This window comes from Seriola aureovittata, chromosome 3 (genome assembly GCF_021018895.1).
Source record: "Seriola aureovittata isolate HTS-2021-v1 ecotype China chromosome 3, ASM2101889v1, whole genome shotgun sequence".
NCBI lineage: Eukaryota > Metazoa > Chordata > Actinopteri > Carangiformes > Carangidae > Seriola > Seriola aureovittata.
In genome coordinates this window covers 13,415,037-13,442,384 of record NC_079366.1, presented here as the reverse complement: position 1 = coordinate 13,442,384, position 27,348 = coordinate 13,415,037, and the positions used below count along the sequence as shown (strand labels likewise).

Genomic DNA, 27,348 nt, shown 5'->3' with positions numbered 1-27,348 from the left:
ACACACACACACACACACACACACACACACACACACACACACACCACTACCTGACCAGATACCAAGCTACAAAATCACTGAATCCAACATACTCCTTCTGTCTATAGCTGGTGAATCAGTTGATCATTTCTCAAAATCTTTTACAATAAGACTTTGTTTAACTTTATATTATCATTTATAAGGCAAATCCTGTGAAATCATAGCAGAAATATTTAGATACTGTGCATCAGACTATCCTTCCAGATATTTGTAAGCTACGTGCAGATATTTATTGAGAATTGCAGTGCAATGAATTCATCATCTCAACTGGTCTATTGTTTTTATTAATCCACTAATGGCTTTGTCCATAAAATGTCAGAAAATACTAACAATGTACATGGTAAATTCCCAGAGTCAAATAGTTTGTCTTGTCTGACCAACACTGATATAAAACAGAGAAAAAGCCGCAAATCCTCACATTATTTGATTAATTTTCTACCAATTGTTTCAACTCTAATATATATATCTGCATATAAATTAGACACAGGACACACTATATATGTTTCCATGTATCACTTTTGACAAGCAGCACTCTTATTGTTGACAGCAAAACTTTATTGATCTTCTTGATGAAAAAAGTCACGTTTAACTGGCTACATCACCTTCAGAGACATTAGTGACCGTGGTTCATTGCTGCCGTCAGTACACAACAAGACACATGTCCATGTAAAAACGTGGTAAGACCGTTTTCTGAATAATATAAAAGTTACATTATGTCAACAGCTGATTATTGAAACTATGTTAAAATCAACTCTTTTACGTGCAGCTCTTGAACGCAGCGCACGTCGCGAGGTAGGGAAGCGGGGCGGGGCGATTAGCAACCTGGATCAAAGGTGCAAGCCGTCCATCTTCGCAGAGCCACGCCTGAGCAGCTGGAGCGCATGACAGAGCAGAAGAGGAGAGAAGAAAAGAGAAGAGAAGACAAGAGAAGACGCTTTTTCCTGAGCTACTTCTTGTTTCGTGAACCAAGTGTCATCGAGCAGGACGGCGCTACTGCAAACACGGACAGAGGAAGACGACCCGAGCTCACCTACAGTGCCTGCAGCTGAAACCAGGTGAGTCCTCTCTCGATTCTTTTTTCAGAGGGAGCTGGGCGGTTATTATTATCAGTGTTTTCAGCGGTTGGGAATTGTTGGGAATGATAACCAGCTAACGTGCAATATAAATTTGAGAGTTTAGTGGAGAAACACTTTTTGAAATTTAGAGAAAATACAGGTAGAAATCACCTGCTCAAGATGAGAAATGTGGCGCACCTGGCCAGGAGTTCTCATCAGGCTGAGGAGCCCTTTAAACCTTCGCATGCCCAATTATTACCGGATGGTTCTAGTATATTGATTTATATCTATTAAATGTTGAGGATTATGCATTACATGCGGCGATTAAACCTTTCAACAGGCCTGTTGGATAGATATGACAGGAAGTTACAGCTACTAGCACATCTCTCTATGATGCTCATAAGTCAAACAACCTCCAGTATGACCAGCAATAGTAACCAGTTCTATTTTTAGAAAGAGTGTAAAATGCATATAAAGATTTCTTCCTGCCAAACACGGTGATAAAAGTCTGTTCTCTAAATTAAAAGTTGTACAAACACAACGTTAACCTTACATTTAAGGGCAGGTTGCATGTTTCCTTTATTTAGCAGGACATAATAGTATGTTCAGTGATACCAACAGGAACAACAGGCCCCTGCTGTGGTATGAAAAGTCATGTTTTCACTTCAGGTATTCAGACTGTTTAGACTTTAGCTATTATATATTTACTTAGTTTGGATCTTGCAGTGCAGATTGTTTTATTGTTTGTTAGGTGGTTTGCATGAGATGAGCACTTTTTTTCTTAACACACCCTGCTGCTCCTGTGTGTGTCTGTGTGTCTACCCTCAGGATACAAAATTGATATGTATTCACTCTGTGGTTTTGGTGAGGAGTTAGCTTGTCATGAATTCTCAACATGATTTTTTTTTTTTTTTCACATGGGGCATATTTTTACACATGACTTGTGACAATGGTTTACTGATAAGAACGCGGTGTTCCTCTTTTTGTTCAGTTCGGAAATTAAACGGCACTGCTGCTGCATCTGGATGCATACAAAATATCATCCACCCATCAGCTTTGATACAGGAAGTGAAATCTTGACTTTTTTTCCCCCTTATTTCTGCCATGTTCAGCAAATGAAGTCTACCCGTCCTGCCCCACCCAAAACCTGAACATTTAAGAAATCAAACATGTTCTCTTCATTCACTGCTCTCATACTTTGGCTAATCCCTGATGCCAGAGAGTCAACATTGTGTGTCTCTTATCAGTCCCTCACCCCACCAGCCCTGTGTCAGCAGCACAGGCTGCAGGTGGCAGGGCTCGTGCTCTCTGTGTTAGGTTAGGGTCATGGAAACCCAGGTAAAGCTGGGATTGACTGGCAGCCAAGAGCAGGAGAGTGGAGATTCTGTTCAAAACGTACATCATAAGGCTGAAGAACACAAGAGACGGGGATGAAACAGGTCCATGCAGACAAAAGGAATGCATCTGCAGCGATAACTACATCCAGGGGCTGTGAGGTCGGTGAGGTTTAACAAGGTGAGGGGGTCCAGACATGATTAAACTAGTGTTTACATGTTGGTTGAAACCCATCCACTCAGACTTGACTGGAAGTGATCGTGATAGGGAAAAGAATCGATGCTGACATTCAGGTTGAAGTAGTTAGTGTTGTCATTTTGAAACACAGTGTCAAAATGTGCAGAGGCAGAGTTTGTGCAACTTCCTGAGGAAGTTAGCCCAAGGATAGCTTCTAGCACTGAAGCCACATGCATGTGGATGTCACAAGTTTTCTGTATAGTTTCTTTGTGGTTTCAGTTAGATTATTAATATGCGTTCAGGCCCTCATACACTTTTTGTAAATATGTGATGCGCTCAGTCTTCCCTGGCCCCCCCTTCCCTGCAGATCCTGCAGTTTTTCACTTTGCAAGATTTTAGCGCTACATGATAAAACCAGAAGAAATGTCGGCGTGTTGTCTTCCTCCCCCACTGAGCTTCAAGAGTCTGAGCACATAATGAACTTAAGAGAGACACAGATGACACCTTGTGCACTGATCCCTTTATCCCTCACTCTATAAACACACACACACTCTTGTGTGTCTTTATCTCTCTCCACACAGAAACACACACATGCTCTGCTGTTTTTTCATCATCCATCCTCCACCTGAGAGGGGGCAGCTCTCATCAACTTCTGCTGTACAAACATTCATATCTAAACATTTATTCCTAAGAAAATAAACAAAGCTGTGGACATTATTTACATGTCAGAACATAGTTAGTGATAGTTAGCATGTGTTGATTTTGCCACTGATTCATTCATTCTCAAATGCATTCATTTCAGTTGCTCAGGTTATGCGGAGAGGTTTTTACGGCCATATAATTCCAGTGTGTTTATTATAAGATATCATCTTTGCTTCTCTGTTCCCTTGGTCTCGTGGTTCTCAACCTGGAGGTCGCAAGATAAATCTGAGGACTCACCAAATGATATTAATAAGATGAAAATGAAGAAAAACAAAACATTTCTCATGCACATCTTGTCGCTTTTTTTATTGTGAAATACTGGATAATTATTTGGTCAATCCATGGAGGGAACAATACTTTATTTTAGTAGTTTATTGAGTCAATCTGGAACCTCTGGACAAACATTGCTTTGTTTATAAAGGGGTCAAAAAATAACCACTGTCTCAGTCTTAACAGAAACAGGTAAAGCTTTCTGTTTGAAGTCTCCCTTTGATTGGAACAACTTCCTGTCACACAGTAAATCCACATTTTGGTAAACCGTAATTATTTGCAGGACCCTCTCGAAAATGAGATGCTGTGTCTCGAGCTCATCCTGTAAACGATATATTTAAAAAGCTGTTGGTGAAAGCACAGTATAGTGGTTAATTTTCTTTCTATTTGAGCTCATTTTTACTAATGAAGCATTGAGTCTTTCTCCAGGGTGTGGTTGGGGAATAATGACATTTCTCTCTCTGCCCAGACTTGCTCCCGACATTCCTCCCTGCCTCTTTGACTGTGAAGCATCCCTCCACTGACCTTTATCAGGACTTTCGCCTAACTTTAAACAGCTAGAGGCTTTAAATGCACAGATCCAGCCTCTTTATCCTGAAGCAGACAATGTGATGGCTGCACATTTATTACCTGTGGCGGAAATTGCAGTGTGAGAGGAGGATTTGTGGATAATGAGCAGTGGGAGAAGGATTCGGGAATTTGTGGAATTCTGTGTAATGAGCTGGTGAAGAAGGAATGTGGGCCGCACAGGGAATAAAGGATGGACAGGTAGAAGAACAGAGGGAGTTGTACTGTAGCGTTCAGCTGAAAAGTGACTAAGTGTTTTGTCTGACTGTTGAGCCTCGGGTCATAAATACGCTGGCAAGGACTGAAATTAAAAATATTCGACTGTATTTATTTTCCTGCGATCATGAAGTGACATAACATCAGGATGGTTCTTCTTGCTCTTCTCTTGTCATTTTGTCTAATTGTGTCTACATTGGTCTGTTTTGAAGAGCTTTAGTGCACAGTTAGGTTTATAGGTCATGGGTAAAGAATTTGCATGCTCATCATCATCATAATAATAATAATAATAATAATAATAATAATAATAATAATAATACTGTGAAATAACAGCTGGTGCAGAGGTAATGTGCCCAAACCTGTGCTGCACCTGATGTCACCTGACGGCTCAGTAAATGTCATTACCTTGAAGAGTGTCCTCGGCATGTGTGAGTTTGTGTAAGCATGCACACCTCATTTAAATATTGACGTGAAATGTTTTAGTAACATGTCAGAGCTAAAAGTCATTACACAAACACAGACTTATCATCACATGGACGAGTGACGGTTGAGTTGCATGACGAGCAGGAGTAATGGTCTATTGTAGAAGTTTCCGGGCATGCAGAAGGTGCTTTAGTTGCATTAAACTGAAAGTTTTTACAATTTTCTCTCTGCAGTCTGAATGTAAATAAAGGATGGGCAAAATCTTTCTGCAGATATATTGTCAATATCTGAAACCCAGAGGCTACCAGGGCTTAACCTGAATCTTGATCTGCATCAAAATATACAGTCATAGACGGTAATGATGCTTGGGTGTTGGTGAAACTGTTTTTCTTGCCCAAGAATAAAAGTATAAAAGGGTTTGTGCAACGATGTAATGTGCAAAATGTTTAAGTGACTAAGAATCCTTAACACTGACTCATCGCTACTTGAACTTATCATGATGCTGTTGTACAATCTGTCGGGTTTGCAACAGATTGTGCAAGCCTGGTCCACAGGCTGTTCAAAATGGTTTCATATTTGCTTAAAATGTTCTCTTGATCTGTCTTAAAGCTACCATGACGGACGCAGACAAGTTCCTGTATGGGGATCGCAGCGGCATTAACAACCCTCTGGCCCAGGCCGACTGGGCCACTAAGAAGCTGGTGTGGGTCCCCTCTGAGAAGCTTGGCTTCGAGGCCGGCTCCGTCAAAGAGGAGCATGGAGACGAGTGTGTGGTGGAGCTGACGGACTCTGGCAAGAAGGTGAAAAAGAAGAATTTATCTTTTGAGTCCGAATTTGCTCATATGTTGGTATTAGGAAGTGAAATGAAGTTAAAATGTTGGCACACCATCCTTAACTGGCAAACAACCAGCATTTTAATTTGATGTGTTAATGATTATCTAAAAATAACTTTGGCAACTAGAGTGTTAAATTTTACTTGAAACAAGCAACAAACAATATGTTTTGTCTATTGAAGTCTTGCTCAGGAGGCCCATCTGACAGCTGTCTTGTCTCTTTAAATCTCAGGTGAAGGTAAACAAGGATGACATTCAGAAAATGAACCCACCCAAGTTCAACAAGGTGGAGGACATGGCGGAGCTCACCTGCCTGAACGAGGCCTCTGTGCTGCACAACCTTAAGGAGAGATACTACTCTGGCCTCATCTATGTGAGTTTGGGTGCATGCATGTGTTTGAGCAGCAGCACCATGAATGTCTATTTGCACAGAAACTTATGTAAAGGATCTCTCTGTTTGTGGCATTAACGTGAAAATGTGCACTTAAACCCGTGTGTGAACGTTCCTCTCTGACGGTTGTATTCTTCTTATCCAGACATACTCTGGTCTCTTCTGTGTCGTGGTCAACCCTTACAAGTACCTGCCCATCTACACTGAGGACATAGTGAACATGTACAAGGGCAAGAAGAGACACGAGATGCCCCCTCACATCTACGCCATCACAGACACTGCCTACAGGAGCATGATGCAGGGTACTGCAGTCATATTTTTGTAAAGAAAAACAATATGTTTAGCAGTATTAGACTTTGTATGCTCCAGTACAGAAAAGGTACCTACACTATGCACTAATGTAGTGTATATAGTTTCCAAGGTGACTTCTCCACATGTCAAACCAACAGTACAAAATAGATTGTCAGATTTATGGCAATTAATCAGCATATTTCTACTACTTTCTGCCACAGAAACAGCAAAGTCATCCATTTACCCTCCATATTATTCACTCTTAATTACTGATCCTCACTTCATCTTCCTGTATGTGTCAGCAGTGTTTCTGATTGGGACTTTGCTGTTTTTTCTCTCTCTTCCTTTAACAGATCGTGAAGACCAGTCCATCCTTTGCACGTAAGTCACTCTTTTTGTCTGTACTTTTCCCAGTAATCATGTTTAGAAAAACATGCAGCTATTTCTTCAGTGATCAGTCCAAATTCATAAAGATTCCTGCGCAGTATGTCATCTGTTAGTTTTAGGGTCAAGCTTGGATTTTGTTTAGCCCTCAAGACCCTATAAAAATACGTCAAAGTTCATTGTACAGTTGAGCCACATTGATACATGCTGTTTATCAGCAGATGAAGTGTGCTCAGTATTCATTGAGTTGTAGATATTTAAATTAGCCTATGTTTGTTTTCTGAGCACTTGCAGGATTTCTCACACAGGTTGGCTAAAAACAAAAAATGTTAAAAACAAACCCATTCTTGACCTTGGAAACCTTGTATTTATTGCTGGATAAAATGCTGCTTTTAATTCCCAATTAGGATCAATATTGCTCCTGCCACTACATTCAGTATAATGTTTTTACCCCTCTGAAACATACTATGTGTCTAAATCTTTGTATTGTATGAATCTTTTTCTGCAGAGGAGAGTCAGGAGCAGGAAAAACGGAAAACACAAAGAAAGTCATTCAGTATCTTGCCCATGTTGCCTCATCTTTCAAATCCAAAAAGGATCAGGTCAGTAAAGCCCTACTGTTTTTTTTTTTTTTTCTTTCTTTAATTCCCTCCTTACTTTCTGAATCTCCATCCACAGATGTAAAGATGACAATGGGAACCAACCCCCCCCTCGCCCCCTGTATTTTTCCTCTCCTGATATTACCTGCTCTTTCCTGCCTCCCTGTTTCTCTCATTTGTAGATTTCTGTGTTAGCCTATCGCTTTAATGTTGTCTACCTGAGCGAGCTGTGTGGCGACTACTAAACATTCCTCTTTCAGGCCTCTACGTGCCCGCCTCACCTCCCCACGGTGACTCGAAGTGAAGCAGAACACTATGTGTGCACACACTTGTACTCTTCTTCTTTTTGTACAGGCTGTTTCACAAGATGACACATGAAAAGTTTCATTTATCTTTTCTTAATGATTCAACAGGGGAAATCAAATTTCCTCTGCAGTTAAGTCATTTGTGTGCTGCAGTTGGTATCAAATGTGTTGATCTTTCTCCTTTTTCACCTCTTCTCCAGGGCAGTGCAGTGTTGTCACATGTGAGTTCATCTCTCTGACTCATAAGCATGGTGCCTTGACTGTTTGTGCACATGCACTACAATACTAACAGGAAACATTTTCTTGCCTTTGTCTGGGTATCGAAGGAAATGCATCAAATTACTTAGATATAGGTCATAGCTTCAAAGGAACAGCAACAAACATTTTGTTGAAATAAGCCTATTCGAGAAGATTGATGGCAGTCTCATGTTTGTGCAGTAAATATGACACTACAGCCAGCAGCCAGTTAGCTTAGCTTAGCATAAAGACTGGAAACTGAGGGAAACAGCTAGCTAGTCTATCCAGATTAACGAAATCCACCTACTAGCACCTGACGTTCACTAATTAACAAAACTTGTTTAATCAATACAAATAAGGAAATGAAAGAAATAAGCTGAACAAATAAACCTGTTTGTCATGTTTACACTTGTTTTTCTTTTTTTTTTTCTTTTTTTTCAACTTTCACCTTTGGACAGAGCCGGGCTGCTTCCCTCTGTTCTCGGTCTTTATACTAAGCTTCATATTTTCTGTCATATTTTCTGTCAAAGCGTTAGAGTGGTATCAATCTTCTCATTTCTCTGCAAGAAAGTGAATAAGTGTATTTCCCAAAATGTCAAAAACATCTTTCAAAACTAAGAAAAAAAACTACAACTGAAGGATGATTTTTTTTTTTTTTGCTTTAGATACAAGTTGGATGGATTCATTTAAAACTAATAATAAAGAATCTGAAGTGGGGTTAGAGAATAAAGATTGTCTCTCTTGTGGCAGTGAACTGCTCAGTAAAACAGTGGAGCAGATGAGCAGCAACCTTGTCTGAGGTTTGACTCAGATGTCGAACGACACCTTGGTGTTTGTGCGTAATTTAAAGCGCTATCAGGTGAAGGTGTCCCACCCCACCCACCAGCTATCTTTTTTTTTTTTTTTATCAGTCTGGTCAGGCGTGAGTTTGTAATTGTTATGTAGCAGTATGTATATGTTTGGGGTGTTACAGTGCACTCCAGCATTTCCTTTGGGTGATCCTGGCTAACCTGCCTGCGTGCTTCTTGTGTCCTCTTGTTTGTGCGTGCATGGACAGGGATGGTCTTATCAGGGTTTTTGTGCCTGAGTGGGCTTGCTGTGCTGCGGGAATGTGTGTTGGAATGTGCCGGATTCAGTTTTTGCATGCGTGTGCGTGTGCGTGTGCGTGTGCGTGTGCGTGTGTGTGTGTGTGTGTGTGAGCGAGCGTGGCTGATTGGTGAATGATAGCTTCCCCTGAGGTAATTCTTGCAAACACATAGCCTGAATAGTAGTTAATAAGCTTTGCCAATGAAAGATGTGCAGCTCTGCAAGAAAATGCATGATTTGAAAGTTGTGCTTGCTTGACCAATGTCCAGCACAGTCATGATGAAGGATTATGGGAGTCTATATTGTGCCCTGATACTGTCTCCTCTCCATCAGGGGGAACTGGAGAAACAGCTGCTGCAAGCAAACCCCATCTTGGAGGCCTTCGGCAACGCAAAGACCGTCAAGAACGATAACTCCTCAAGATTTGTAAGAATAACTTCAAGCCAGTGAAAACTTTGTTTCAAATTTTAACTTTTTTCTAAATAACAATTAATGAAAATTCATGTCTAATAAGCAACAATCAAAATAAAGGTGGAATAAACATATTGTATTATCCTGCCCTGCCCATGTCAAACCACTGAGAAGAGCACAGAGAAAAACTCAAATACGCACATCTTTAATATGAAATAACCACAGTTGTTGATGTTTAGCAGATTATTTTATGCTCATGTAGGACCCCAACACTGTAAGAAGCTGATAGAGAAACTAGATTTTCAGGACTTTTATTTCTTTTTTTATTATTTGTTATAGCTCAACAATAAAACATGTTTCTTAGTTTTAGTGCTGTATATCAAAATGTTATGATTTGTTTTCTCTTTTTAGGGAAAATTTATCAGGATCAACTTTGATGTCAATGGATACATCGTTGGAGCCAACATTGAAACTTGCATCCTTTTTTTTTTTTAAAAAAAAAAACATTCCTCTTACACTCCCACTCTTCTGGACGGTGCCTGCTAAGTGGCTTCAGGGCAGGAATGAGCTTCCCCAACCCGTTGTGCTTAACATGACAGAAAACAATCAGCATTTCTGAGCTGTAATACTCCACCACACCAGGTTTGCTGTCAGTTAGTGCTAATTTGACTCTGCAAATTTGTCTAAAGATATGCACTATGTAACCATGACGTATTATTAAAAGTATTTAAACAGTGTTTGACACAAGGCCGTTCTAAAAGACAGGATAAGTTAAAGATGAAGGTGTAGGTGCAACTTCAGGGTCAGGGACTTTGACCAGTTGGCCTTGCCTTCTGCTCTGCATTTTAAATGTTACATTTTTAAATGATGTTCTGCTGCATTTGCATTTGTGTGTCCTTGACTAAAAATGTTGCCAGATCTGCTGGAGAAGTCTCGAGCCATCAGACAAGCTAAAGAGGAGAGGAGCTTCCATGTGTTCTACTACATGCTGTCAGGAGCAGGCGACAAGCTGCGCTGTGAGCACCGAAACTATTTTATTAGAACATAGATGCACTAAACTGGGCTTCTTGAAAGAGAGCTGAAGTTGAAAGTTGCAAACAAGTGGTTGCATTGATAGCTGAACATGACTTGCAGTTCAAGAGCCAAGATACTTATGAAACAGGAATCCTTGAGACACTTGTTTTAAGTGCATGTGAAATGGCTGATGTAGATCACTATATGACTGAGGTTCCCTTTTCTCAGTTCAGTTATTATAGTGGTTGAAATACAGTGCTGGTGTAGAGCTGAGCAGTCCCATGTGATGCAAGGCCCAAATCTTCTCTACTTGCAGAAATACTGTTAAAATGATCAATTCTCAATAAATAATTATCATCTTTTTTCACTATGTAGCGGAGTTGTGCCTGGAGGATTACAGCAAGTACCGTTTCCTGTCGAATGGAAATGTGACTATTCCTGGCCAGCAGGACAAGGACATGTTCACTGAGACCATGGACGCTTTCGAGATCATGAGCATCCCGGAAGAGGAAAGAATTGGTAGCTATCATTATTTCTTTTAAATTGTTTATAGGGCAGCGAGTAATGATTTATTTTCATTATCATTTAATAGTTTCCTGTGGAGTTTTAGACCTCTAGTAGCACCATGGAGCTCATGCACATGCACCAGGATGACACAATCCACATTTCTGCTAGGTTTCACGCTATTCCATTGATCAACAGGTTGTAGCAACATTCAAAGATGTGCAGCAATGTGCCAGCAAAGGCAGGGAAGAGGAAGACTCTTACATAGTAAACAAGGATTTAAATAATGCAGGATTTAAATAGGTCAATAAATCAGCTTTACAGGTGTTTTATGAGAAAGGAAGTACATTCAACACGTTTGTTAGAGCACAATGTGTTTTGTTCTCTTCCACCAACAGTCCAAAACCCAGATATTCTGTTGGCTAAAGTAATAATTAAAGATAAATGTGCAACATTTAATTTACTATTATATGACGGAGAGAAACCTCACATTTGAGAAGCTGGAACCAGCAAATGTTGTCGTTTGTGCTTATCAGAATATTCTGTTCACTAATCGATTAACCAACCAATAATTGCGGAGATGTATTAAATTCTAATAATTAAATTCTAATTTTTTCTTCTTTAAAGTAGTGCATCTGACATATCTTATAATAGAATTCATCATGTAAAGTTACTTCCTCTACAGCAGACACTGACCTCTTCTTCTTTGTTCGTCAGGTCTGTTGAAGGTGATTTCGGCTGTGCTGCAGTTGGGGAACATGACCTTCAAGAAGGAGCGTCACTCTGACCAGGCCTCCATGCCTGATGACACCGGTACACACATTTACACACACAGACCCCCCCCCCCCCCCCCCCCACCATCATCATCATCATTTCCTCTGTGCATGCTGTCTGTCTCATTCCATTTGCTTAAGCCTTCCTAATTCATCCATAATCCTCCATTATGACCCCTGTGTTTCACCCCCAGCTGCACAGAAAGTGTGTCACCTGCTGAGCATCAATGTCACCGACTTCACACGAGCCATCCTGTCTCCCAGAATCAAGGTCAGCATAGCAATCAATACAAGAAGGTTCATGTCGGTCTTGTCCGGAGATTGAGAGATATTTGAAACCCTTTTTTTCACTTGTGTTTCAACCAGGTGTTTGGGTTTCTGTTTCTTGATCCAAATTAAATGAAGAAGAGTTAGTCAGTGAGGCAATTTCCATGTAATGATGAATTTAGTATCACAGTATGACATTGGAGTGTTTTCTTTTTCAAGGTTGGCAGGGACTATGTCCAGAAGGCCCAGACTCAGGAGCAGGCTGAGTTTGCTGTCGAAGCTCTGGCCAAAGCCTCTTATGAGAGGATGTTCCGCTGGCTGGTGTTGAGAATCAACAAAGCCCTGGACAAGACCAAGAGACAAGGAGCCTCCTTCATTGGCATCCTAGACATTGCCGGATTTGAGATCTTTGAGGTAAGGTGTTTGACAGATGAAGTTATGAATTGTAACTGTGGTTGTATGATCACAGACAGAGCCCTCTGGTGGTGCTGTTTAAGCTCAGCCACTCTGTCATTTGATCTGACTGACAGTCACAAACTCATTGTTTTTCTAATCCTCTCCAACAGTTGAACTCGTTTGAGCAGCTGTGTATCAACTACACCAATGAGAAGCTGCAGCAGCTCTTCAACCACACCATGTTCATCCTGGAGCAGGAGGAGTACCAGAGGGAGGGCATCGAGTGGAGCTTCATCGACTTCGGCCTGGACCTGCAGCCCTGCATCGAGCTTATTGAAAAACCTGTAAGATATATCCCAGTTATTATTCTTCCTCAAGCCTAAAACAAATAACGCTGATAGCATTTGTCTTGACTTGTCATTACACTATAGATTAAGGGGATTTCAGTTACAAGCTTTATGCAGAACTCCCCACTTGTATTTACTGCATAAAACAGATGTGTAGTACAAGCTGAGACATGTAACTGCACATCTATTATTAAACCAGTCATGATTCTTTTGAACTGCAAATGTCATGTGTCCACCTTTCTGTCTTTTCACCATCCATCAAAGGCCGGTCCACCAGGAATCCTGGCTCTGCTGGATGAAGAGTGCTGGTTCCCCAAGGCCACAGACAAGAGCTTTGTAGAGAAGGTGGTCCAGGAGCAGGGAACGCACCCCAAGTTCCAGAAACCCAAGAAACTCAAGGACGATGTGGATTTCTGCATTATGCACTATGCTGGAAAGGTCATTGGCTATAACTTTGTTTTTCATTTGAATTTTAAGACATTTAAACAAACAATTCAATGCAAGGGCTCTATAAACCTCTGATAATATCAGTCACTCCAGGGTGAGACAGGTTGTCTTGTCCATTGTCCATATTCTCCAGAAGAGTGCAGTTATCCTCTTGTGCAGTAGAAGTCCAGAGTCAATGAGTGATGGTCTCTGCAGTGATGGGAGTAGTTCTTGGATTAAAAAAAACTTAAAGCACAGAGGTATTATCAGCAAGGTGTACTTATTGATGATGCATTAACATGAATATAGTGTTTTGATGTTGTAGCTGAGCGAGGGGAGCTGATTTTAGTTGCATCCTTTACTTTTAGGTAATTTGATCCGTAAGAATAATTTTAAAGTAACCGTATCCGTCATAAATGGAGTATATTGTCTCTCAAATGTAGTGGAGCAGAAGTATTAAGTAAAAAATGGAAATTCTCAAGTTAGGTACAAGTACCTAAACAACCTACTTGTATAAATGTACTCTGTTACTTTCCACCACTAGGTGGCTGCAAAGTAACAACATACACCTCTTCATGCTAAACTTTGTGTAGTTCTTCATTATGAATGTAACTTTCCTCTGGTGCAGGTGGACTACAAAGCAGATGAGTGGCTGATGAAAAATATGGATCCTCTGAATGAGTGTGTCGCCACTTTGCTCAACCAGTCTACAGACAAATTTACTGCTGACCTGTGGAGAGACAGTAAGTGGTGCAACTGAATTTATCCAAACTCTCATACCGCTGTAAACATCATGTAAAATGTCACTCTGCAAAAGACAATGGTGAATTTCTGCACAGAGTTTATTGGAAATGCAGTTTTTCCAAAATAAGGGTTTTTTAACTTCAGACTCGGGTCCATGACTGAAACACTTCATTCATCTTCAGCAAACGGTGTGAAAGAATTTAACAATCTGTTAACAGGATTTAATTTTTCTGTGCAACTGTCCACCAAGTGTGTATGAGACAGTATAAAATACCCTCAGTTTATTGCTGGTAAAATGTCAATACTAGAATGAACGTATGTATATTCTTCATATGCGACAAGCAAACACTAGATGTTTTCATAAAACACGCTGACAAAATTGTTTTCTACCGTCTCCGTGTCCTCACAGTGGACCGTATCGTGGGCCTGGATAAGGTGGCGGGAATGTCGGACTCCCTGCACGGTGCTTTCAAAACCCGTAAGGGCATGTTCCGTACTGTGGGCCAACTGTACAAGGAGCAGCTGAGTAACCTCATGGCCACACTCAGGAACACCAACCCTAACTTTGTCCGCTGCATCATCCCCAACCACGAGAAAAAGGTACAGAGATTAGGATTACACTCCGCATTGCAGCTGTTGCAGAAATGAATACAGGGGGTGTTAAACTACAAGTGATGGAGAATTAAATGTAATGAACTAATAGTGCACAGGTGCTTGTATGAGACAGAAGATTCACTGTATCAAAGAGTATATTTATGGGCCTTGAGTGGCTCAGCCATGGAAACAAAAGAAGCTTCTTTTACAAAAAAGAACTGCAACCCATTAACATCTTGGCACAGATTTTTTTTTTTTTTTTTTTCTTAAACCAGTAACTAAAACAAATCACTGTACAAATAGGTTATTTAAAAAAAAAAAAAAAAAAAAAAAAAAAAGAGCACAATGAACAAGTCTTTATTTGTAGTCTTTGTATTTGTTTCTTCCTTCAGGCCGGTAAACTGGAGCCTCACCTGGTTCTGGAACAGCTGAGGTGTAATGGAGTCCTGGAGGGGATTCGCATCTGCAGACAGGGTTTCCCCAACCGCATCGTCTTCCAGGAGTTCAGACAGAGGTAGCAAATGGCAGCATGTGTGTCAGAAAACTTGTAGTGCTTTACATTTGAATTAATTTCTTGTAATGTTTTTTTTTTTTTTAAGAGACTTTTATGCATCAAGTAATGTAGTAAAGTAAATTTACACATTTTTCTCTTTCACCCCTCTAAAGTAATCACCCTCCCACAGAACATTTTCAGACAAAACTTACTATTGACACATAGTGACATCTGACCCAGCCCATAAAGATCCCTGTCCTTGTCTAAAATCACATCCCAGAGAGACTGTGTCTGTAACTACAAAAGCAAGTCATACAGTAAAAGAAATTAATGGCTGCAGTTCATAATCTAGAAAAATGACTTGTTCAGTAATTTAACTCTGCCCGTCTGTCTCTCAGGTATGAAATTCTCACTCCAAACGCTATTCCAAAGGGCTTCATGGATGGAAAGCAAGCCTGTGTACTCATGGTAATAACAATAAATCAGTTTTAAAAGTAAGCAGTTCATCAGAGGAGGGGGGAAAAAAGGCTCCTCTTTATCTTGATGCAAGTGTCAGGACATGTCCCTGACTCGCTTCTCTCTTCTCCATGTCAGATCAAAGCTTTGGAGCTGGACCCGAATCTGTTCCGCATCGGTCAAAGTAAAGTGTTCTTCAGAGCCGGAGTCCTGGCTCACCTGGAGGAGGAGAGAGACATGAAGATCACTGACGTGATCATCAGCTTCCAGGCCTGGTGCAGAGGATATGTGGCCCGCAAGTACGAAGAATCGAGTCATTTATCCCATAACACTGAAAAATGTTTTTATCACTCAACATCTATACATGTTGGAGACACTGTTTACATGTCTCATTTTTTTCACTCGGCAACTTCCAAGTTTTGACAAAATGACATGTTATTTACGTTGTGAGTTTTTTTTTTTTTTTTTTTTTTGTCTTGTTTTTTTACTTCAGAGCTTTTGCCAAACGACAGCAGCAGCTGACAGCCATGAAAGTTATCCAGAGAAACTGTGCAGCTTACCTCAAACTCAGGAACTGGCAGTGGTGGAGACTTTTCACTAAGGTAAGAGATTAATGAAAGTAAAGTTGATTTTACACAACACAATTCCAGGACAGCAGTATATTTCACCATTCAAGTGTCATTGTCAAGATTATTTACGATTTACTATGTTTTTAATTTGTTTTTACAAAGACTAAAGCTTTAGGGAAAATATAGACTTTTATCGTGGATATGGAGGAAAACTATTAAGCTACTTATTTATGCCTATAGACTGAAAGGCTAGTTTCTCTTATCTGAATTAGGAGTTTTCTCCATGTTATTCGAGAGCCAGCAGTTGAAATTGCAGGTGCATATATTAGGTTATGGAGATGTGCATATTATGTTTTTGATGTTGATTGTAGTGCTCCAAATATTAAAACTTATTCAGTATTTATGGATGACCAAATCAAGTCTCAGGTCAAATCGAGTCATCAGGTGTAAGTTGAGTCTGTAGTTCTGGATTTAGATTTGTCATTTGTCATTGCCACCTCATTTGTGCATCTGTAGAGCACTCTCCTGGTATTGTACTGTAGCAATGCTGTAACGATCTAGCAAAATAAATCTCTCTATTGAACGCATTTTAAAAAATTGATTTTTTTTTTTTCTTCATGTTTTCCCACCAGAGCGCAATTTCATCACCCCAGGAAAGTTCAAACTTCACCTTCTGTTTCAGTATTGTTAGGTTAATTCTTATCTTTTCCTCTAGGTGAAGCCTCTGCTGCAAGTGACCCGGCAGGAGGAGGAGATGCTGGCCAAAGATGAGGAGCTGGTCAAGGTGAAGGAGAGACAACTGCAGGCTGAAGAGCAGCTCAAAGAATATGAATCCAAGCAGCAGCAGGTAGGACCCTCTGTAACAACGGAGTGAGCCTAACTTAGTCTTTTGTTTTTTTTATGTTAAATCGGTGATAGTAGACCAATTGGAGCAATTGGGTAGCGACCCACCCAAGATGGCCGCAAAGGACCAGGGGCTCAACCAACACAACAAAACCTGGCTCTCCTCCATCACCATTTTATGGAGAAATATAAATGTAACCAAAACACTGGTCAGGTAGCGCACAAACTGTTTTTAAAGGCAGATGATTTGTTATTGGTGCTGAAAATCTTGAAGTTGTGGTTCCAGAAATCTGCTCCATCATCGATTCTTTTTCCAAAATATCAGGTTATACAATCAACTGGGAAAAATCGGAGGCTATGCCATTGCCTGATGTTTGTCACCCAGCTATAAGAACCAATGAGTAGTTTATGTGGATGCCAGAGGGAATTGCATATCTAGGGATTAGAGTAATTCTTGGCCTAACAAGGCCGACCACACATCAAATAACAAGAGCCCATTGCCTTTCTAAATAAGTTGATGTAACGTCATGATAACCCAAATAAACACAAACTGTCAAGACACAGGAGGTTGTGGTTTCGTCTGGCCACAGTTTCTGGCTGTAGAATAATTTTACATCAGTGGAAATCCTTCATATCTAATTTTAATGAGTGGATAGATTTAGTGTGTAAATGGCCTCATATGAACATGTGACATATAGACTGCATGGGACACGATCTCTTTAATGAAGTTTGTGATATTTTATGGACTGAACATCTGTGGTATGTGGACCGCCCATATTTGAATACAGTGATGGATGGATCTCTGTATCCTGCCTGATGGGCAATGTGAAGTATTCATTGAACAGTGTGGGCTACCTTTAATAGCTGATCAATATGTCGAGGATCTTCTGGTTGTATCAAATCTGTCACAAACACATGCATCATTATGACAAATCTAGCGTGATGCAGATGTAATCATCCAGTCTCTCTCTCACTTTGCCTCCCCTCTTCTAGCTGAATGCTGAGAAGTCGGCTCTTCAGGAACAGCTCCAGGCGGAGACGGAGCTGTGTGCGGAGGCTGAGGAGATGAGAGCCCGTCTGGCCACCAGGAAGCAGGAGCTGGAGGAGATCCTGCATGACCTGGAGTCTCGCCTAGAGGAGGAAGAGGAGCGAGTCACCCAGATGCACACTGAGAGAAAAAAGATGCAGCAGAACATCACGGTCAGTGGAGTCCTGCGGGACACAGATCGTAAGCTGTGATGAAGAAAACTTATTTTTTTATTTTTTATTTTTTTAAAGCATGAAAGTTGAAAATTGTTTGTTGTTCATCCAGGATCTGGAGCAGCAGCTGGATGAGGAGGAAGCAGCCAGACAGAAGCTTCACATGGAGAAGGTCACCACGGACGCCAAGCTGAAGAAGCTTGAGGAGGATGTCATGGTGCTGGACGACCAGAACGGCAAACTCAACAAGGTCTCATATGTGTTCATTTAAACAGTGGTCTGCAGCACTGAACAATTGAGTATCCAAAGAAAATTTCTGCATCTCTGAAATATTCAATGCATCATTAACAAAATATTTGCCCCTGGAAAATCAAATACAATCGTTTCTTGGTTTTATTTAACCTCAGGAGAAGAAACTGCTGGAGGAGAGGATCTCTGAGTGCACCACCAACTTGGCTGAGGAGGAAGAGAAGTCTAAAAGTTTGCAGAAACTCAAGAATAAACATGAGGCCATGATCACAGATTTGGAAGGCAAGTGTCTGTTGTTTACCTTTTTTGTTATTCTTTTTAAATCCTTTTAATGTATTATGTATTTTTGAATTCCAACTTTTGAGTTTCTGTGTCATCTCACATACAGATCGTCTAAGAAAGGAAGAGAAAGTGCGTCAGGAGTTGGAGAAGAACCGTCGTAAACTCGAGGGAGACTCCACTGAGCTCAACGACCAGATTGCAGACCTGCAGGCCCAGATCGCTGAACTCCGAGCTCAGCTGGCCAAGAAGGAGGAGGAGCTCCTCGCTGCACTGGCCAGGTCAGAGTTAAATTCAGTGTTTTAAAAACATTTGAGTGGAAAAATCAGTGTCATTGTAAGATTCAAAAGTTGTATTTAAAATCAACAAAAATGACGGCAATGATGAGCCACTTTTCCTTTTTTCCTCACTGTGACAAATGTTACCTTTGTCATTTGTGCTTTAAATATGACCTGTAAAGCAATATGTTTCCCTTAGATTATTCTCACTTCCAAGAAAGTTCGCACAGAGTACCTGTCTGTCAGTCTCATTCTTCTCTCCCTCTTCACCTCCAGGATCGAGGAGGAGGCTGCAGCCAAAAACACAGCCCAGAAGAAGATCAGGGAGCTGGAGGCCCAGATCTCTGAGCTGCAGGAGGATCTGGACCTGGAGAGGCAGGCGCGCTCCAAGGCTGAGAAACACCGCAGGGACCTGGGAGAGGAGCTGGAGGCCCTCAAAACTGAGCTGGAGGACACTTTGGACTCCACTGCAGCGCAGCAGGAGCTGAGGTAATGGTCTGCTGCTCGACAGAATCCATAGAGAATTTCTAGATCTCAAAGCGTTACACAACTTTTCACCGACTGATATTGTATGAATCTGGATGTACTGTATTTTGGGAGGTAATATCTCATGTCCACATGAGAGTAGCAGGGAGGCCCTACATTGAACCCAGTTTCAACTTTCTTGTCTGTCCTCCTCTCACACCTCTTTGTTCTATCCAGGTCAAAGCGTGAGACGGAGGTCACCCATCTGAAGAAGACTCTGGAGGAAGAGGCCAAGAGCCATGAGCAGCAGATGGCTGACATGAGACAAAAACACAATCAGGCATTCGAAGAGCTCAATGAACAGCTGGAACAGGCCAAAAGGGTAACCAATGTTGTGGTCAGAAGAGAAAGATGCCAGTGCTTAACAACTCCACTATCTGAACAACACCAGTAACATGTCTCATGTGTGCCACTCCTGCAGAACAAGGTGTCAGTGGAGAAATCCAAGCAGGCCCTGGAGAGTGAGTGGAACGAGCTGCAGATCGAGCTGAAGACTTTGACACAAGGCAAAGGAGATTCTGAACACCGTCGCAAGAAGGCAGAAGCCCAGGTTCAAGAACTGCAGGTCAAACATGGAGAAAGTGAGCGACAGAGGCAGGAGCTGGCTGACAAGATGACCAAGATGCAGGTATGAAGGGTGCAAGTTTCTGAAAGGTGGAGGAGAGTTAGATGAAACGAGGGATGAATTTTCTGTTAGGATTGATGGAGTGGCTGACTGAATAATGTCCATGATCCATTGCTTCTGTCTGTCTGGTGTCTAGTCTGAGCTAGACAACGTGAACAGCCTCCTGAGTGAAGCCGAGGGCAAGTGCATCAAATCCAGCAAGGACCTTTCTTCTGTAGAGTCTCAGCTGCAGGATACACAGGTACAAACACAAATGTGTGCACATGTTGTCATCACTGCTGTGGCTACTTGTTTGTTTTGACATCTAACACAGTCCTGTATGTCTTACAATATCAAATAGAGCCGAAACATTCTGTTCATCTTTTTGTCAATCAACTGAAAATTATTTGGCAACACTTTTGATAATCAGTCAATTAAATTAAGACATTTTTAAAGCAAAAATGCAAATGCTTTTAATTTGAACTTTTTTTCAGTTGTTTTTTTTTTTTTTTTTTTTTTTTTTTTTACATTAAATGAAATTAAAAAATCACTTTTTGTCGCCATAATCTTTTTAAATTGAAGGGCATGTAAGGGCACAAACATCACTCTTCTTCTGAAAATCTTAACTCGGTCAACTCTGAACACACAGACTCAATATCGCCAATGTCCATTGCAGATAAAACTTATAAGATGCTCCTTGTATACCTTTAGCTCTTGACTGATTTTAAGATAATCTTTGGATGTTTTCTTCAGCAGCAAATTAATACAGTGATAGCTTCTGTACATCCATGGTAACACTGGAAACAGGAACCACCTTTTGCTAATTTGGCCTGACTTTTCATTGTGCAAAACTGTTTTTGTTTTTTCCCCTTCTCTGAACTCCAGGAGTTGCTCCAAGAGGAGACGCGTCAGAAGCTCTCCATCTCCTCCCGGCTGAGGCAGCTGGAGGACGAGCAGAACAGCCTGCGGGAGTTGCTGGAGGAAGAGGAAGAGGGCAAGAAAAACGTGGAGAAGCAGGTTTCCACTCTCCAGGCTCAGGTTGGTCCACAGTGTTGTCCTTAAACAAAGACATTGTCGGTGGATATCTACAGGACTTCTACCTGTTGCACTGCAGCTAAGATTCATTCATCAAGACTCAACAATGCTGCTCAACTTTCTCATGTTTTATTTCAACCCCTCTGATTCCCCCTCTTTTCTTCTGTCTTCAGCTGGCAGAGATGAAGAAGAAGCTGGAACAGGAGTCCATGTCCCTGGAGGGCGCAGAGGAGTGCCGCAAGCGAGTCCAGCGGGAAGTGGATAGCACGATGCAACAGCTGGAGGAGAAGACAGCAGCTTACGACAAACTTGACAAGACAAAAACCCGTTTACAGCAGGAGCTGGACGACCTCTTGGTGGATCAGGACCACCTGAGGCAGATCGTCTCCAACTTGGAGAGGAAGCAGAAGAAGTTTGACCAGGTATCATGTCAACAGTGCATTCTGGGCATTATGAAGCATAATGCACCAACAAGTTGATATCAGTATATTTTGTTTATTTTTATTCAACATTTTTTTAACCATGTAAAACCCCATTGAGTCACAGAAGCAGTTTATAGCAACTGATCTTTACAGTTTTTGGCAGTAGATGTTATCAGGTTACAGTAGCATAATACATTCTGAAGTTGGCAACAGTGGATGTGTTGTTTCTTTTTTGCACAAATGAAATGATCCATCCACATGAGTAGATAACATTTTCAGGGAAAAGTTATTCATTTCAAGAATGAACCTGCCTGCCTCGGCTTGGTGTTAAATGTGCAGCTATGGAGTGTCACGTGGATCTCCTGAGATCAATAAGAGGATGTGGCTCCTATAATGATCTTTGTCACAGGACTTAACCAATTATTTCATAGTGCAGGATTTTTCAGTTTATTTGGATGGTACTATTCATACACACTGTTCAAAGACTAAACCTTCAGTCAGAAAATATTCTAGCTCGGGTAAATCTTTATCCCACATTTTGTTGTTCTGTAGCCCCAAATATGGTGAAATTTCTCCTATTTGGATTATTGGAAAAATTCATTGTCACAAAGCTGAAAACATGGCTGTTTTTCTTTAGGTGATCAAAAATTGACATTTTGGAAATACATTATCTTCAGTATATCAGTGTAGTGTGGATCCTTAACTGCCCCTCCTGATCAGATCCTCTCCTTTCCCTAGATGCTGGCAGAGGAAAAAACTATTTCTACTCAGTATGCTGAGGAGCGCGACAAGGCTGAGGCTGAGGCCAGGGAGAAGGAAACACGAGCACTGACACTGGCACGTGAGCTGGAGACCATGACAGACCTTAAGAACGAGTTGGACCGGGCCAATAAGCTGCTCAAAGCTGAGATGGATGATTTGGTCTCCTCCAAGGATGATGTCGGCAAGAGCGTAAGAGATCACACTGGCACTTTGTGGTGCATGCAGAGCTGCAATGAGATGAACTGTGTCTGAATAGGTTTGGAAATTGGTTTTGCTAAGAATAAAAAAAAGTTTTCATGTTTTATTCAAGCAAGAGGAAAAAATACAGTAGGTTGTTGCTCAGTCATTGGCAGCATTAGTTCTCTTCATTGCCTAAAAAACAGTAAATATGTACAATGTTAACCTCCTTGTACACAGGTTCATGAGCTGGAGAGGTCAAAGCGTGCCATGGAGCAGCAGCTGGAGGAGATGAGAGTTCAGCTGGAGGAGCTGGAGGATGAGCTGCAGGCCACAGAGGATGCCAAACTGCGTCTGGAGGTTAACATGCAGGCCATGAAGGCCCAGTTTGACAGAGACCTGCAGGCCAGAGACGAACAGGGAGAGGAGAGGAGGAAACAGCTGGTTAAACAGGTACAATGGAGGAACCTAAAATGTGTGGCATACACCGTTGGTTTAGTTAGTTTTTTCCAAACAGTTTCAGGGTTGTAAATTTTGTGGTGCAATTGTTTGCAGGAAAATGCTGAAGTAGGATTTTGACTCTCCTTTAGGTGCGTGAGATGGAGATCGAGCTGGAAGATGAACGTAAGCAGCGTACTCAGGCCCTGTCATCTAAGAAGAAACTGGAGATGGACCTGATGGAACTTGAAGTCCAGATTGATGCTGCCAACAAAGGCCGTGATGAGGCCCTCAAACAGCTGAAGAAACTGCAGGTAAAATAAACATGTATGCACAAACATAACACGAGCAAAGGTAAGTCAAAGATGGATCATCCATTAGTGACTCACCAGTTTGACTGGGAAATCAATATGAGTGGAAACAAAGACAAATGATAACATAGCATGGACCTCATATCACTTCCACATGAGTTGACAGCTCTTATAACACAGAGAGACACTGGACAAGCCACTTAATACAAATTATTAATGTTTTCTGATGATTTTGATATATTTGTATCTTCAGCTAGTTTCTGTCTATTACCAATCCATCTCTGTTATATATGAGAACATAGCAGTAATATAAATGACCATATAACTACAATTTGAACCTGCCCCTTAACAAATAAGTAGGCAGACTCATTGACGTTGATGTTGATGATGTTTTTGTGGTCACATACACTGATTGGAAACCCCTCGCAGTGATGGGTGTCTAACTTCAGCACTGCTGTGTGCATGTCCACTCTCCAGGCCCTTATGAAAGAGCATATGAGGGAGCTGGAGGAGCTGCGTTTGTCCAGAGATGAAGCTGTCAGTGGGGCCAAGGAGACCGAGAGGAAGCTCAAGGCCATGGAGGCAGACGCCCTGCACTTCCAGGAGGTACGAGAGTAAAAATGGGGAAAAAAAGTGTCTGAAAAATCTGAAACGTGACTGGATGTCCAGACCAGCTACTTTATCCACATCCTTTCAATTTCTTTTTTGTCATAGAGGTATATTACAGGGAATATTGTAGGATGGCATCATTATGCAAGAGTACAACTGATATTTTCTAATAAACCATCAGTACAAAGCTCAGATCTGACCTTTTCCATGACGTGTAGAAAAGGTTCACAGCAGCTGATAACATATCCAGTCATTAAAGAGAAAGAAATAGCTTTCAGAGCTCTCCTCTGTTCGTCAACATGGGTAAACTTGTGCCTTCTGTTTCCTCCAGGATCTTGCCACTGCAGAGAGACTCAAGAGACAGGTCCAGACCGAGAGAGACGAGCTCCAGGATGAGATTAACAGCAGCAACTCCAAAAAGTATGAGCCAAACAATTACAACGCCTGTAGAGCATGTAATTTGATGCACGGATTAAAGATGCAACCACACAGTGTATTTATGCTGCTAAATGGTGTGGATACTCGCAACTCATTTTCAACTATTACAAACTTAGAAACTGCATATTTAAACTTGGTTACAATGCACATGCAGAACATGCATGGTCATTTTGTGCAGTTAAAGGTAATCTCCATACATTAACCATCACTTCTCCTCTTCCTCATGTGCTGTTGCCAGTTCTCTGCTGGCCGACGATAAGAGGAGGCTGGAGGCTCGTATCACCCAGCTGGAGGAGGAGCTGGAGGAGGAGCAGCTCAACACCGAGATGGTCAATGACCGTCTGAGGAGAACCACACTGCAGGTAAGGATGCACTATATCTCAGATATGCTGAATGACTAAACAGATAAAGGAAAGAGCTATAGAAACCAACTTTAAAGAGACAATACTCAGAATAAATTTGTCAGTTACTTGATGGGGAAACACCACATGAGTACCACAGAAGAATAACATGTATAAAAGGCAACCGGTATGGCTGAGACACTACTGTAGGTTGCACTTCACTTTAACAAAGGCTCCTGTGTGTGTGTGTGTGTGTGTGTGTCTGTGGCATTAGACTGAGCAGTTGACCACAGAGCTGGCTGGAGAGCGCAGCAGCTCCCAGCGGCTGGAGGGGGCTCGCTCCCAGATGGATCGCCAGAACAAGGAGCTAAAGCTGAAACTGCAGGAGCTTGAGGGAACCATCAAGTCCAAGTATAAGTCCTCCATTACCACCCTGGAGGCCAAGATCGCTCAGCTGGAAGAACAGCTTGACGTTGAGTCTAAGTGAGTGCCAGTGCAAGGGACGGTTTTGTAATTGTTTTATAATCTTTTTGCCATGGCTGCTCCATTTTTTGATTATCCTCAATGATGGTGGCTTTAAGTGTTGCTTGTTGTTTTTTTCTTTTACTTTTCCTAAAGTGTCTCACAGCAATTTGCTTTTTGTACAAATTTCAGGGAGCGTCAGCAGGCCTCCAGGCTGGCAAGGCGGACAGAGAAGAAGCTGAAAGAGGTGTTGCTACAGGTGGATGACGAGAGGCGCAACACAGAGCAATACAAAGACCAGGTAAGTGTTGTGATTGCTGAAAAGAAGAGAGGAGTCTTATTGTGTAGTTTGATCCTGACTTGAATCCTTGCTGATCTATTGTTTTGGCACTTGTTGCACTGGTACTCTGCACACTAAGTGATCCCACTCTCTCTCTCTGTCTACAGGCGGAGAAGACAAACAACCGAATGCGGCAACTGAAGCGCCAGCTGGAGGAGGCGGAGGAGGAGGTGACACGAGCCAATGCCTACCGTAGGAAGCTTCAGAGAGAGCTGGATGATGCTGCCGAGTCAGCAGACCTTATGAACCGTGAAGTCAGCACTCTGAAGAGCAAGCTCAGGTAGGGTTTTTTACATTTGTGTAGGGCCATAGTTTTCATCTCACAGTTGAGTAGAGCGTTCAGAATCCAGCGCTTTTGGATCTTACACTATTCTGAGGGGCTAAATGTCAGGAAATCTAGTCCACTGCTGCCTTGACTTGTAAAATGTTTTTTGGCTTTGTTTATGATTATACACTCAAGTCTTTAATATCTTCACTAATACTGAGTATCTCATCTTTTATACTTGTGTGTAGTATTTATGCAGCACCTCATTGTGTTAAAACGATTATTTGTTTTTTTTTTAAAGACGTGGAGATTTGCCTTTCAATCTGCGGCGTAACACCAATCGCTCCGGCCACGACAGTGATGAGGATGTGGACGTGCAGATTGAGACATCTGAGAATCCAGCTGAGTGAGCGGAGGATCACCAAGAGGGGAAATATTACAATGACCAGAGTCAACATGCAGATATAGTAAAGCATTAGCCATGCAAGCTATCAAGTGAGACTTTATCTGTGAGGATTTAGCCTTTTATTCACCATGACAATCTTCTTATAGCCTTATTGTTACTTCCCATATGATACATTTGTATTTGGCCAAATCTTATTGATCTCAGTGAATGTGAGCAATGTTTTTCTACAAAGTCTTCTTGGTCTATTTTTCTACTTCATGGTTATATTATAAAATATTGCTCTGCTAACAAGCCATTGCAATTTAATTTTATCTGTGCTTGAGGATTATTTGCTGTTACTTAACTGTTCCTGGGGAGACACACTGGTGATTTTATGCTTGTTTTGCACACAAATATGGGTCCTTTTGGGAGTTTTGGTGCAGTTACAAACTAGAGTCAGTATAAATCTGTATCTATACTGTATGCTTTTCCTCTCACTGTGTTATCCTTTCAATGTAATTACCTCAACCAAAATTGCACAATGCCAACACAGACAAAACAAAGTTTGGAAATTGTTCAGTTCTTCAATGATGTGGTTGAAATTATAGCAATGATTTGGTACACTTTGGTACAAATATTGTACCGTCATCCATGATTGTTTGGTTGATGTATCGTTTCTCACTGGTTTTACACTTTAGTGATTATTGGTGGTGGGTCGTCATGTAGCAGCTCTTACTGTACTACATTTGTGCTATGCTTTGCACAGCAGAGGGGTTTCTGTCAGCACATTAGCCTCTGAATGTTGAATCCTGCATGTTTTAGGTCCATTATGATACCCTGACACTGTATTATCAAAGAAATTACATTTCATATCGATTCCAATATTTTAAGGCTATTCTATATTTTATCAAATGCCTTAATGCAATAAATTGACAAAATATCAAATGTATTTGACTTCCTCATCTCTTCTGTGAATATACTCAAGAAGTTCTAGGCATAAAAGATGGGTTTATATTTTTTCTCCAAGTCTGTCTTAAAAAAGTTCAGACAAGCTGCAAATATGTCCAAGGAAGCTCAAATTTCACTTTATAAGAGGAATGCTGCCGAGATTATATTGCATAGCACACAAAAATATTTCATTCCTCTAAAGAAAGTGTTCAGTATTAAGGTGTACTCATTCAGACCAAAGCAACAGCATGTTTTTCTTGACTGACATATACTTACTAAAGAAATGTGGCATTATAACAAAACGATCTTTAGTGGAAAACTGCATTGTGAAATCATACTTTTAAAAAATACCTGCTATAAATTGTTAGTAATTATTACAACACTGGCTTTTTTTAATTTTATTTATTTATTTAAGTGAAAACAAGTAAATATAACTCCTTCAGCAAACAAATATTAAAAATTTGCCTTTTTTCAAATGTCACTGCACTGTTACTTTAAAGGGATAAGGGAAAGGAAAAGAAAGGAAAGGATAA

General features: G+C 41.1%; 1 protein-coding gene across 1 annotated transcript; it reads left to right on the top strand.

The window, feature by feature from the left end:
• The first annotated feature begins 875 nt into the window (after window positions 1-875).
• On the top strand, window positions 876-26,816 carry LOC130166823 (myosin-9-like). Its single transcript, XM_056372600.1, has 43 exons — window positions 876-1,094; window positions 5,394-5,584; window positions 5,850-5,990; window positions 6,154-6,310; window positions 6,653-6,680; window positions 7,192-7,285; window positions 7,788-7,808; window positions 9,244-9,336; window positions 9,733-9,796; window positions 10,239-10,337; window positions 10,711-10,854; window positions 11,557-11,652; window positions 11,807-11,883; window positions 12,099-12,293; window positions 12,446-12,619; window positions 12,887-13,060; window positions 13,677-13,791; window positions 14,202-14,392; window positions 14,779-14,900; window positions 15,278-15,347; window positions 15,474-15,634; window positions 15,829-15,937; window positions 16,620-16,751; window positions 17,741-17,947; window positions 18,060-18,197; window positions 18,355-18,478; window positions 18,585-18,756; window positions 19,030-19,242; window positions 19,456-19,600; window positions 19,700-19,906; window positions 20,040-20,144; window positions 20,768-20,920; window positions 21,091-21,339; window positions 22,078-22,290; window positions 22,519-22,731; window positions 22,869-23,030; window positions 23,505-23,633; window positions 23,968-24,056; window positions 24,313-24,436; window positions 24,690-24,898; window positions 25,070-25,178; window positions 25,325-25,497; window positions 25,784-26,816. Exons 2-43 carry the CDS (start codon window positions 5,399-5,401, stop codon window positions 25,890-25,892), a joined length of 5,886 nt encoding a protein of 1,961 aa, XP_056228575.1. The 5' UTR covers window positions 876-1,094; window positions 5,394-5,398; the 3' UTR covers window positions 25,893-26,816.
• Window positions 26,817-27,348: the final 532 nt, after the last annotated feature.

What these genes read in the sequence shown, in the direction of transcription:
- LOC130166823 (XM_056372600.1), top strand. Translation starts at nt 5,399, where the DNA reads ATGACGGACGCAGACAAGTTCCTGTATGGGGATCGCAGCGGCATTAAC. An exon ending in ATGAATCCAAGCAGCAGCAG is followed by an intron (nt 16,752 to 17,740) that starts GTAGGACCCTCT and finishes CCCCTCTTCTAG; the next exon opens with CTGAATGCTGAGAAGTCGGC. An exon ending in AACAGCTGAAGAAACTGCAG is followed by an intron (nt 23,031 to 23,504) that starts GTAAAATAAACA and finishes TCCACTCTCCAG; the next exon opens with GCCCTTATGAAAGAGCATAT.